Genomic DNA, 12,866 nt, shown 5'->3' with positions numbered 1-12,866 from the left:
GAATGACTCGTGTTCAAATACTACTGTCATACTACAAATACGTAGTGGACTGCATTTAAATCTGTCAAAACAAATAGTACACTACAATATTTTATAATTTTTACAAGTTGTTGCAGTGCACATGTGTATGTGCCACATCTTCTATCACCAATTTGAACTCTGCGCAGCAGTAATAGTCACTCATTATCACCACCTGGTGGGCAGAAATGGTCGTATGTATGAATAAAAGCAACCAAACAGAGGGAGTGTAATAAAAAAGTACAAATTTTTATTTTTTCGTCTTTACAAAGGCCTGTTTACCCAAGGTTTTTCTTTTTTTTTATAAACAAAATATAACAGCTTCTCATCGACCTGGACTGATGCAGAACAAAAAACAAAACTTAAAATCACAATATAAAAGGCTTGTCACTTAAAAAATGAAAAGCAAAACAAATTAAAGATTTTAAACTGCGTCACAGCAAAGAGCGTATGGGGAGAAAAACAAAACAAAACAACCCTTCCTGAAAGCTGATTCAGGCATTAAAGAACAGCAAGTGCTTCATATCAAATATGTCAAATTCCACCAAAAGACAGCAGTGCTGCAACACAATGTACAGAAACATTCGGGCGTAAGAGTTTCTCTGACTAACAACAGCCCAGATTAAAATCAGGCTGTTGTCATATGTCAGAGCAACACCAAACCCTTTAACAAAGTTTCACAAACAAAATATGAAAAATACCCCACGTTTGGCATGAAAATGCTAGTCTAGTCTAACCTGATGCCTGGGAGTGACTAGTGTCCACACATCCTACACAAGACAGTGTCACTGAACGCATCAGTCATGTGTTCATGAAGAGGAAAAATAAACAAACAAAAAAAACAAAAAAACAAAAACCAGACCCCGCAAGAAATAAACAAAATGTCATAACAAAAGATTACTTCAGACGAGAGAAAATGCCGATTAGTAATATGCATTCAGTTGGCAACAGAACATACAAGAGATCAAAAGACAGATACAAATCCAAGAAAAGGGAATGTTTACAGCATCGAGTCAGCGTATCAAATTGAGTATGACAGGAGAGAGGCTTGTAGCAGGGGTTTCCAGTCAAATTCCCAAGAAATATGAACAAAGTAACATGAGGTGGACAGACTTGGTGCTTTTTTGAGTCAGACAAATGGAGGGATTGTAGCTGGGTGTTGTATCAATTTTACCAAACAGTGTTTTTGCCCTTTTTGTAGCCAATGTTGATGCCCTGAAAACTGACAATGATCTGATTTATTTGCTCAGTTTTCCCCACCTAAAGCTGCTCATCATGAACTGCCGTGATTAAGAGTTTTCTTCCCAGTTATTTCTGCGTGTGAGCAACTCTGAAAACCCATCCCTGCTCTACACTCTGAGCATGTTCAAAGTGTGTAAATGACAAATATTTAAAAAACAAAAACAAAACTGGATCTGTAGGAAATGTGATTAACGGTTACATGAAGGGTTTTGGCCTCAGCTTACTGCTCATCAGCAGAGCACCAGGGTTATCAAAAGAGCACCTTGCAAGTAGAGACTACATTCTTTGACACGAGCTCATCAAGTTTCATACATATACTGTAGGCGCGTGAACACCTATTGACGGTGCATAGAGATCTTCACCTCATGTAGAAATGACACCAACAAATGTAATGAAGATGGAATTGCATAAATACCAAAAAACGTTAGTGCATAGTCACTGAAATTAATAAACCAGGACTAAAAGAGACTTAGATAGTCTTTGGAGGAACACCAGAAGCCTGCATGCAGTGCAAGCATATGAATCATCCAAATCGCATCAGCTAAACTTCACATATTTTCATTTACAATTAAAAAAAGAAGAAAAAAAATCTGATTCAGTCAAATTGTCTGGGAGCGATCATAAATTAACACCAGACATGAACGTTGGTTAATATTTTCGAGCGATAAACCAACATTTGATGGCGGCTGGTTCAAAACTGAAATCAGAATTTGTTTAAAAAAATAAAATTAAATTAAAAAAAAAAAATCCCCTCAGGGACCCCGGTTCCCTGTAAAAACCTGATAAACCTCCAATTTGATAAATTCAATTTAAGAAATTGTTCACCTTCCGTATTCAGTAACGCTGACATAAAGTTAACAAAAACATAACCAAAAAGACGACCAAAGTAAATTGATCAAGAGCTTATTTTAAGGGCTTATTTAGACATCAAAAACATTTTTTCTTTCAAGTAAAATCAGACAATTTCTTTAAGCGAGTATCCTCAAATTAAACTTGTAATTAGGTGAATTTAATTCCAAATTCTGGCATTTCGAAACTGCTTCAGCTGTAGTTTGAGTTTCAGAATTGAGAGCTGCTCGGTTATTGCGATCATACATTCAGCTCTCTGTTACACTGACTCCCATCAGTTTGAAGCACAAGTAATACTGCCGGTGTGCCAGTGACGATGGATTACTGCGACGCGTAAACACAAAATGAAGGGCGGACTGATGCTGATAGCTTTTTTACACTAGAAGACCCTCAAGTTTCATAATAGTCACAGACCGGCTCTGCCATTGAAAGACAGCCTCGAGAGATCCCACAGTGTCTCCTCTGCACGCTGACTATCCTATGTTTTCAATATTAAGAGATTTTACAGTACAAGACTGACACAGAGCTTAACCATTGGATTTTAGGAGTTTGGATAATGCCAAAGACGACTTTTTTTTTCCTTTTTTTTTTCTGTCAAAAAGCAGTCAACCTCCTGGAGGGAATCTTACAGTGAAAAGGTATTTATGTGTGTGTGTGTGTGTGTGTCTGTGTGTGTGAGGGAGAGTAAAAGAGAGAGAGAGAGAGTTCATGGGATGGATCAATTCATTGAACTGTCCTCCCCCTCTGTGTCAGTGTCTGTGTCAGAGCAGGCGGTGTCCATGGCGATGTGGGCGGGGCTTACAATGACAGCTCTTCTCTGCTCCTCCTCAGCGCTGGCTCTCCTCTCCTGAGTGCGTTCGATATGCTGGATGGCCTGGGAAGGTAAGAAAGTATACTTTAAATATGAGGCAATAAACAGACTAACAATTAAAAGCAAGTTTCCATACAAAGTACACAGAAGTTATTTTTTCCTCTCCATTGCAGTAAAGACCCATGAAGATCAGGCTAATTAGTCTGCTTGAACATTTTGTTTTAACATGCAGTAAAGCACCTGGGTCGTGCACTATGAATCAAGTTCAGCAAACCCAGGCTCTCTTTCTATTATCTGGCTTCACTTAACCCAACATTGGCAATCAGGCTAATGCTTGTTTTATGGTAACACGTGTGTTTATTTTTGTAGGTTTTTGACTTTGCAGAGGGGTATGCAACCAGCACAAATGTGGTTGCATGCAGTCCTCCAATGACGCAACAGCATGTAGCTCGACAAGCATGATAGTATGTGTATGCTGACTGGTTGAGAAGTGGGCTGGAACGAGGAATGGAGCGATGGCCAAGTTCCTTCCAAACAGGATGTCAGAAGATGATAAAATGGAGCATGAGAAGCACAGATGGTGACCGCGGCGAACACTTTTCATTGTTTTTAAACAGTCAGTTTCACTTCAGCTCTTTGTATGTTCTCTGCTGCAGCTGGCAAGGACCAAGAACAAGCAAAAGCAGCCCACAGACTAAGGACTGACACCACTGTAACAGCATTACTACTCTTAGTGGTAATGCTATTGAACTGGTACTCTAACATAACTCCTATCAGATCATATATGATTTTGTCATTTATCATCTGTCTAGAACCCTAAAAAAAATATAAACATAAAATATAATGAATTAATAATAATTAAACATGAGAAGGGAGCCAGAGATCAACAGACGGATTGGTGTACTGGTCCGTCGTGGTGAAGAGAGAGCTGAGTGTAAAAGCGAAGCTCTCAATTTACGGATCAACCTACCTCCCTACCCTCACCTATGGCCACGAGCTGTGGGTAGTGACCGAAAGAACGAGATCGCGGATACAAGTGGCGGAAATGAGCTTCCTCCGAAGGGTGGCTGGCCTCTCCCTTAGAGATAGGGTGAGAAGTTCAGCCATCTGGGAGGGGCTCAGAGCAGAGCTGCTGCTCCTCCACATTGAAAGGAGCCAGCTGAGGTGGTTTGAGCATCTGACAAGGATGCCTCCTGGGTGAGGTGTTCTGGGCATGTCCCACCGGGAGGAGGCCCCGGGGCAGACCCAGGACATGCTGGAGAGATTATATCTCTCGGCTGGCCTGGGAACGCCTTGGTGTTCCCCCGGATAAGCTGGAGGAGGTGGCTGGGGAGAGGGAGGTCTGGGTTTCTCTGCTTAGGCTGCTGCCCCTGCGACCCGGCCCCGGATAAAACGGAAAAAGATGGATGGATAAACAATACACTGTAAATTAAGTCCATGTACACTGTATCCAATATTTTAAAAATTTCAAACCTCTGCACTGAACAGATGTTGCAGGCTTTTTAAGACAAGTTATTGTGCAGTGACATTAGTTTGAGTGAAGCCTCCAAATCACTGAGTGATCTGAAACTGAATTTGAGGATTTGGGATTAGGAATTGAAAGTAATGGCTAAGAGGATGTTTTGACAACCTTGGATTGAATGCATAACAATCAGCTTGTTACTAATTACTTTGATCATTTAATCATTAAACCACTTTCATGTTTTAGATAAGATAACTGATAACTTAGACAATTGTGTGCATGTTTCAGGGTGCTAGTCTTACATAACTTGACAGCGGCAGATGAACTATGAGCTAAAAAGGAGAAAACCTTGCTTTTCTTTGTCTGAATGTGACGCACTTTGGTTTAATGTTTTCATGTTTTTTCCTTTTCAGGGCAACAATCGCTGTCAGCATGGACTCTAGTGAAGTGAGTTCTGCCTCACACATACGTGTGCATGTGTGAGGCAGAGCTACACCACCCTTCACATCTAAGCTCAGAGGCAGAGAATTCTCTTCTGGACAGGAAATAGCCAAAATGCACGACAGATTAATGTCTCAATTAGTAATGATGGTGGTCAGATAAAATGTAAAATACAATAACGTCAGATTTTACTGACACACCAGTCTTTAATAGTTTTGCCTCAGGGTCAGTAATACTTGGTGTTTTGGCACCCATCCCTACTGCAGACCAGTTGTTTGTGACACTGCCCCCTGGTGACAGTAAACTATAATATGTAGACATAGGTCTTCAAACCTGTCTGTAGGACCACTGCAGAAACATTATTTGAGCCATTAGAAGGAAGTGCTATAAAACACGAGGAAAATGCTTGTTTCGGTTGCCTTGGAGTCTACTCAAATAACATCGAGCACCACACAGATGTTTTTCAGGGCCGCTGAACACACATCGAACGTGTCAGACACCCAAAACCTGCCTAGTAAGTACTACAGTGTGAAAATGTAATGTAAAGTAATGCAATGTCAATGCCTAATCAGCAAGGATCCTCTAAAGTGAAAAAGTTCAAACCTGCACAATGGTGTCCAGGTTCTGTCTAGAGGTGGACACCGTGCTGGTGTGGGCTGATGGGCTCATGGTGACCACTGTGACGTGATGGTGGGGGTGCTGGGTTAGTGTTGGTGCTGGGACTATCACCGTGGGGTGGTGGGTGGGGGCAGGGGGAGAAGCCAACACCTAGAGGAACACACAAAATATTTATAAAACAGACATCAGAGTGTGTTTTCCATACCATAAATACATATGCCCACATCACAGCTGAGCTCCATACAATATTGGCCACTTCAGAGGCTGTTGGAGCAAACTGCCGCCTCTTCCAGTTAAGAAACAGTAGCACAGGTACACATTATGTTTTCAGCATGTTTGTTTCTAACCTGTGGACTGTGTGTCTGTCTGTCCACAGCGTGGATCTGGTGTAGCCGTAGCAGGGTCTGGCTCTGGATGAGTGCATGCTCCTCTTCCACCTGCTGGGTGATCACCTTCAGACGCTCTGGGTGCAGCTGAGTGTCCAGAGAGCGCACCTACACAATGCACGCAATTATATCAACCAAAGATAGACTGCCAATTTTAAGAGCAAAAGAAAATATATCCCAGCATTCTTGTCAAATAAATACTCTAGTGGGAAACTTCATTTTAACACTGTACACAGTGTTTCCACTGGAAACATAATGACTGTCTGAAAAAGAAAAAAAGGGTCCAAGACCCATAACTGCCATGCATTCCTCTGATGTTTACCTTCCACTTAAACAACGTAATTAAAGTCTTGTTTGTCTTCTGCACCTGTCCCACCTCCTTTGTCTCAACCTGCTCTTCAGGTCGATCCAGGATGCGAGCTTATGAGGAACCGGCTCGAGTACCGGAAAATCTGTCAGCCCCACAAGCTGAAGATTTTCTAATACGATATCATGACCAGTAGTTGAGACTATTTTGTAGCCTGAAGGTGTAAACTAACTTATTTGTAAAACCTGGGTAAATCTACAGTCCTATTTTTGTACCTTTTCTTTTGAATCAAACGTTCTCTCTTATTTGTAATGACAGCAAGAAAGTGAAATGTGTTTTAAATACACATAATAACACGGAAGGAAAAGGATATTTCTTTTCCAACTTCACTTCCAACCCCCTGCTTTAACCTCACCTGATCCTCCAGCTGCATGCGAGCCGAGCGCTCCTTATCCAGTTGCTGCCGCAACTCTAACATCTCCCTCCTCAGCTCTTCAACCTTCTCCTCCTCCAACATGTCTGGAGACCCAATCCCTTCATCCTTCTCCTCTGCTCGCCTCCTTTTAGGCGATGAGCCACTTAACTCCTGTAACGACATGGAAACCACATTCGGTTAAATGTGAAACAACACGATTGGTGTAATTTTCTCCATTTAAAACAACACATGGTGCCTATGCTGACCTGAACAAAGAGGCAGTGTGAACCAACAGGAAGGTAAAAAATGACTTCAGTAAACATACATTTAAATGTGCAAAAAACTAATTCAAGCTATCTACTGAGTTTGGCTACAACTGTAACTCCATGAAGCTAAACAGGAAGTTAAAATTTGTCTGTAATGACAAACATGTAAGACACTTGTAACGTGTAAGAAACTTAACTGACTATAGGTAAGAATCACAGACCAACTCGGTATTGGTGTAATCTGCTGCTCACAATAATTGAAGTGATTCTGCAACACTCAAAAAGCTGAATTTCTGTGTTGTCAGTGTGCATCTGTATTTTTAAAATGAAATGTTTTGGTTTTATTTATTAGCTCTCAGGTTAGCTTCCTCTCACTGAGCGTTTTCAAGTAGGTTAACTTTTCCACCCACTTTATTTGCCAATCTTCACTTCAGGAGTCATCAAATAGTGACTCGAGTAACTGAAATTGGTGGAGGGACTCAATTAAGACTGCCTCCCATCTCTATATCTAACACTATATCTAATACACTGTCTGCTTACACTACATTTAGCTCATTTTCCCTTTCATGCATTAAATTAATATCTCTAATCAGAATCCAAATGACCTGATTCTGCCTCACTATAGTTTAATGTTGCATGTCTACACAATCACGTTTGCAACAGACACGACTGGATGTACACGAGCAACTACAACCAACTGGTTGTGTGAGTTAAATCCACTGATCCATCAAACAACGGGTATGAGATTTCCGACCACTGGGCTAATCTTTAAATTACAACATAATGTGACTGCACTTGCAGAGACACTCGTTTTTCCCTTAACGTAGCCGTTTTTGTTGGGTGAAAAATTTGACTGTGTGTGGAGGGTACAATAAAATATTGAACCATCAAATATTGAGATTTAACATAGCTGTAAGCCTACCTCCATTAACAAGTTAAAGCAAAGCTAGATCATTCATTTGCTGTATGTCAATATTGTAAAGATTCCCAGTGTGTGTGTGTGAGACCGCCAGTGCTACTCCTCAGCCTCGTAATAATTACACCTATAGTATCGTTTTCAAAATTCTACATTTCCTTGTTCTCAAGTTATGGCATTCACCAGACTTATGTGTCCATGCTGCCCGGCAGGAGGACAATTCCCCATCAGCCTTTTACGTCTGAGGGGTAAAAACGGTATCTGCTCTCGTGAACACACAATTTTGCCATTGTTGAATAAACAACTATTATTTTAATCAGGCCAATATGGATTTATGGTCACACAGAGCTCACACACTATCAGAGCTCCTCCTTAACAGAAAAACAATGCATGTTTTTGACTGAAGGTATACTGAAAAAAAAAAATGTCTTATATATTCTCTAAATTCTGTTGTACATGTCAGTGATCTGGAGCAATTCTACATTCAACAGCATGCTACATTCAAGTCTCCTCCTGGGGAGGAACCTGAGCTGAAGACAAAACCAAAAAAAAAAAAAAAAAGAAAAACAGGGAGACATGCTGTTACCTGGATGAAGCGCTTGAGCTGATTGTTCTGTGCCAGAAGCTGTGTCTTTTCCTGCTCCAAGGTGAAGATATAGTCTGCTGTCTGCTGCAGGATGGCCGCCTGAAAGTGGGGAAAAAAAACAAAAGCTGAACTCTAGAGCAGAGCCTGGACATGTGACATTAGTGCAAGTGCAAAACCAGGCACAAATGAACTTTATTCCCTTCTTTGCGCATTTGTGCTGAGTCACTTTGCAATCTTGCTGTGCCAACATTTGGTTAATTGAACAACACTGTGCACGCGCACGTGTGTGTCAATGTGTGCACGTTTGGAGCACCTTGCTGAGTTTCTCCCCGTCGGTGTGCGGCAGGAGTGTTTTCAGGGACTGGAATCCTGCGTTGATGCTCTGCATACGCCGGCGCTCGTTGCTATTAGCGATTTCCCTGCGAATTCGCCTCTCTTGGTCCTGAGCAGTCTCTGGACTCAGGGGGATGTTGGCCAGGCTGAAGGAGAGAGGTGAAATGAAGAAGATGATCATGACTGTGTCGTGAAGTCACCAAGAAAGTGTAAGTTCCCCTTTCAAACATAATTAAAGTTAGCATTAGATTTGAGCAAATCTGTATTCTGGGTTAAAATGACACACTGGGACAATAAAGTCTGTAACTAGCTGCAATCTGAAACCTTTTACCTGGAACTTTACAGGGCATTCGTCTCAAGGAAAACTCTTCGAGTTTCTCTGCGATGAACTCGTTGCCCCTTAAAGCACTCGTAGAGCATGAGTATGAATATCATGGTAACAAAACCTTCTGACATATTTACTCAGAGGGAAAAATAAGTGAACCATTCAAGCCAGACTTCCGCAGCAAACCTGAAGAACCAGATCTGTGATGTTTTACTAGGCTTAAAGGTCAGACTGAACACACGGCTCACATAGTTGTAAACATGTCTGTCCTACAAAAAATGAAAGAGTAGGCAGGCATGTGCCAATCAAATTGTAAAGCTTGCAACTTAACAACATTTAGTGAACATTAACTGTGATATTAACATATAATCAGTAATCTTTCTCTATTACCTAGATTTATACATATTTAAAATATTGTATTAGATCCTGAGGGTCTAGTTCTAGAGTGAAATATGCAAATTATGCATTATTTACTTTCCCTTTTATAAATTTAGACATGAGGAAGACATCTTTGGTTAGGCAAATATCCTAAAACGTTATTTATTTATTTATTTATTTTTAGATAAAAACTGTCTTTTTGCCTGCCATATCTTTCCTTGGTGTTAGGAAAAACTATTCGCGGAAATTCTGTACCATATCTAGACCAATATTTAAGCACAAAAAGGTTTTTCTTTGGCTACAAAAAAGTGAACGATTGACTAAAGAATAACAGATTAACAACCAAAACTGTGAATATCAAAGGCCAAAAATTATTATCTAAACAAAAAGATCATATTAACGTTTGACACAAATTATAGGGGTGTTTACGTCGACTCGGGAAGAAACACCGCATTTCTCCTACAGACTTGAACGCGCCGGGGTTTGTAGCTCAGACATAAAACCAGCTGTTGTCTGCTGACGCTGCCGGGAGCTGCGGGCCTGCAGCACGGCCGCCGGGGGGCGCGTCTGCACGGTAGCAGCCGTGAAACGTGACTCCACTCCGCCACAAGCCGCAGGCCCCCCTGGCGTCATAGAGAACAATGCTTTCCCCATTTAGCATGAAGCTAGAACTTAAGTTATCGATCCAACATTAACCGATAAACACTCATAACTGTCGCACCACACAACAAACGACGTATTTCGGCTAAACGACTCGGGAAATACGAGTTATGAGACGCCTGTGTGTATTTCATACGGCTGGAAGGAGTGCGCAGTGAGAGCTAACTAGTTAGCCACGCTAAGCTAATTTTAGCACAAGACGCAACGACGACTACGCCGCGGATCAGTATTTAAACACGCATTTTTTATCCCCGAACACGGTTTTACACCACATACTTCATCATAGCTACACATAGATGAGACACACTAGCGATTTAGTTAATATGGCCAGTTTTTTGGGCAACGGTGACGTTACAAACGTGATTTGTTGTGTAGCAGCAAAGCGGCGGGTTAACTACCACGTGCTCTGGACGGCAATGTATCGATTTCACCTCACTGATTTACATATTCCTGAGCCAGGCGGTTACAAACATGCTTTATTATAAGTTATTACAAACAATTCAGCCAGCGTATTTAAAAACAAGGGGATGAAATGTTACATATATCCTCGTCTCTAACAACATCAACTGGCACAAGCACTGGCTGCTAATTTCCACAACCACGCTCCTGCTGCCAAGACATGGCAGCGAAGCTAACAGCATGCTACATGAAGGCTGACTGCAGCGCACACACATACACGCGCTACACGAAAGGTTATTTATTCACGCAGTTTGGTAACAACACCGATGGTTAGCATTTTTGCGCACCTGCAGAGACCTCCAATAACATCCTTCTCCGATTTCTTGAACTGTTGTAAGGACTGTATCTTCTCTGTCGGCATCATGAAATATTCCATGCTTTCAAAGCCACCTTCAGTCCGTGTTTGCTGTTTTCTTCTCCCTCCCCTGCGCTCCTTATTAAAATAAATAGATGTTCGGTTGGTTTTTGTTTCTCCCTCGTAGAACTCCCACTGTACCTGCCAATAGCTTACATCTAAAAACCCGCTTTCAATTCGGTTTGACTGAAGAAAAGCGTTAGAAAAATAACAATTCAAGCTGTGTTGCTTTCCCCAGCTGATGGGGCTACCTCCAGTGTGTGTGTGTGGCTTCTTGCCTCCGCCTACTACGAGCGTGTGTGTGTGTGTGTGCAGCTGATCTATGTGAGGCGGGAAACAGCTGGTTGGAATCAGAGCTCGTTTTCCGGAAAGCAGAACAAACAGACCAGCAAGAATCTGACTGCAGTGCTGCAAATCTACGAGCAGTGAGCAAAAATACCGACTATATAATTTGAACTACGCCGAACTATAACCTGGGAATCAGCAGGGTTAAAGGTAAATTTAAAGTGCAGCGGTTTGCGTCTTGTTTTTCCAAGTGCAACGACTGACTGTCCAGTGTTGGTACTGCCAATAGCCGTATCACATAAAAATCCAATACTGACATCTTGATTGTGATAAAAGTTGAAGTAATATTGTAAATAAATGGCATTACCAAGCTTATGGACAAACCGTCCTACAGTTCATTTCATTTTTTGTCATAGTTAACAAAGGACCAACATGAAAATGTGTTGGACAAAAAAAGTCAGTCACCATCGTAAAATTTAACAAAAGAAAAACCCAAAACCCAAAGCAACACAAGTTTAAAAAAAAAAAACAACAACTACTGGAGACAGAAATAAAACAAAGAAGTAATACAGAGATGAACACTCCTACATATGCACATGTGGTGTTGAGGTGTGCAGCATTAATAAGTAAATACGCATGCATCATGCAGATTGTTGTGTTTCAGCTACCAAACACTGTACAAGCTGTTTGTGGAGGATTTGGGGGGTGAAATCACAATAACGGTTTGTTACTTTCATTTTAAAGGTGACAACTCTTTTTTTAAATGTACTCATATATGTATGTTACCGCTTAACTGTTTGAACTTTATTTAAGGATTACAATTTAAATGACCATAATGACCATCACAATACTAAATCCAGAGAAATGCTCACGTGTAGCTCAATTACAGACTTATTACACAAACAGAGGCGCCGCACAAGAGTATAACATAATTTTGTGTTTCATGATCATTTCACAAAGTGGAAAACATATGATTAGATGTTTTTACTTAAGTAATTACATTTACTACTTAAGTAGTTTATTTGTGCAGTGGTATTGTGTAGTAATTGTGTCGTTTTTGTCTACAAGGGCATCCAAAAATCTGCCAAATAAAATATTCAGAATTACCTGCTGTAGAAACTGCTTATGAACAAGGAAACAGTTGAAAGTAGCTTTCAATGTAAAAATGTTCATTATGAAAAGTGTCCATCTAATCATATTATATTACATTCATTGCTGCTGTTCAGGATACTTATAACCTTTTCATTCACCCGCACCCTTTAAGGATCACTTCAGAGGATCATCTGTCCCCATAATGCAATTTGTCTGTGAAATAATACGTAACCAAAGTTTTAAAATCAATATTATCTACTAAAAATGTTTGCAGCAGAGTAGGAAGCTTAGCAGCAGAAAAAACTCTTAATTTCTTCAGTCCCATTGCCACAAGTGTATAAAATCAAGCACCTTCTATACAGTCTGCCTTTACAAATATTTGTGAAACAATGGGTGGTTCTAGAGCACTCAGTGCATTCAAGTTTACTACAGTAACTGTTGTAACAAGCCAATGTGTGATATTTCTTCCTTCCTAGATATTCCACAATGAGCTGTATGTGGTATTAATGCAAAGTGGAAGTGTTGAGGAACCACAGCAACTCAGCCACGAAGTGGTAGACCACGTAATCTTAAAGAACAGAGTCACTTAATGTCAGGGTGCATAGTGCATTAAAATTACCAACACTCTGCTGACTTAATAATGCCAAACTTTCAAACTGCCT

The 12,866-nt window shown here is 40.8% G+C and overlaps 1 protein-coding gene across 2 annotated transcripts; it reads right to left on the bottom strand.

The window, feature by feature from the left end:
• Positions 1-1,979: 1,979 nt before the first annotated feature.
• LOC146516532 (transcription factor AP-4-like) lies at positions 1,980-11,203 on the bottom strand. Of its 2 annotated transcripts, none has more exons than XM_085163538.1 (7): positions 10,760-11,203; positions 8,631-8,796; positions 8,318-8,416; positions 6,550-6,720; positions 5,789-5,935; positions 5,427-5,591; positions 1,980-2,983 (listed from the first exon to the last, which is right to left on the bottom strand). In XM_085163538.1, exons 1-7 carry the CDS (start codon positions 10,846-10,848, stop codon positions 2,828-2,830), a joined length of 993 nt encoding a protein of 330 aa, XP_085019664.1. In that variant the 5' UTR covers positions 10,849-11,203; the 3' UTR covers positions 1,980-2,827. The 2 variants fall into 2 exon arrangements, with proteins under 2 accessions (XP_085019664.1, XP_085019665.1); XM_085163539.1 differs by lacking the exon at positions 10,760-11,203 and adding an exon at positions 8,982-10,750.
• Between the last annotated feature and the right edge of the window lie 1,663 nt (positions 11,204-12,866).

This window comes from Neolamprologus multifasciatus, chromosome 6, assembly GCF_963576455.1.
Source record: "Neolamprologus multifasciatus chromosome 6, fNeoMul1.2, whole genome shotgun sequence".
Lineage (NCBI taxonomy): Eukaryota > Metazoa > Chordata > Actinopteri > Cichliformes > Cichlidae > Neolamprologus > Neolamprologus multifasciatus.
Note: the sequence above shows the minus strand (reverse complement) of the source record. Positions and strands in the feature narration are given on the sequence as shown.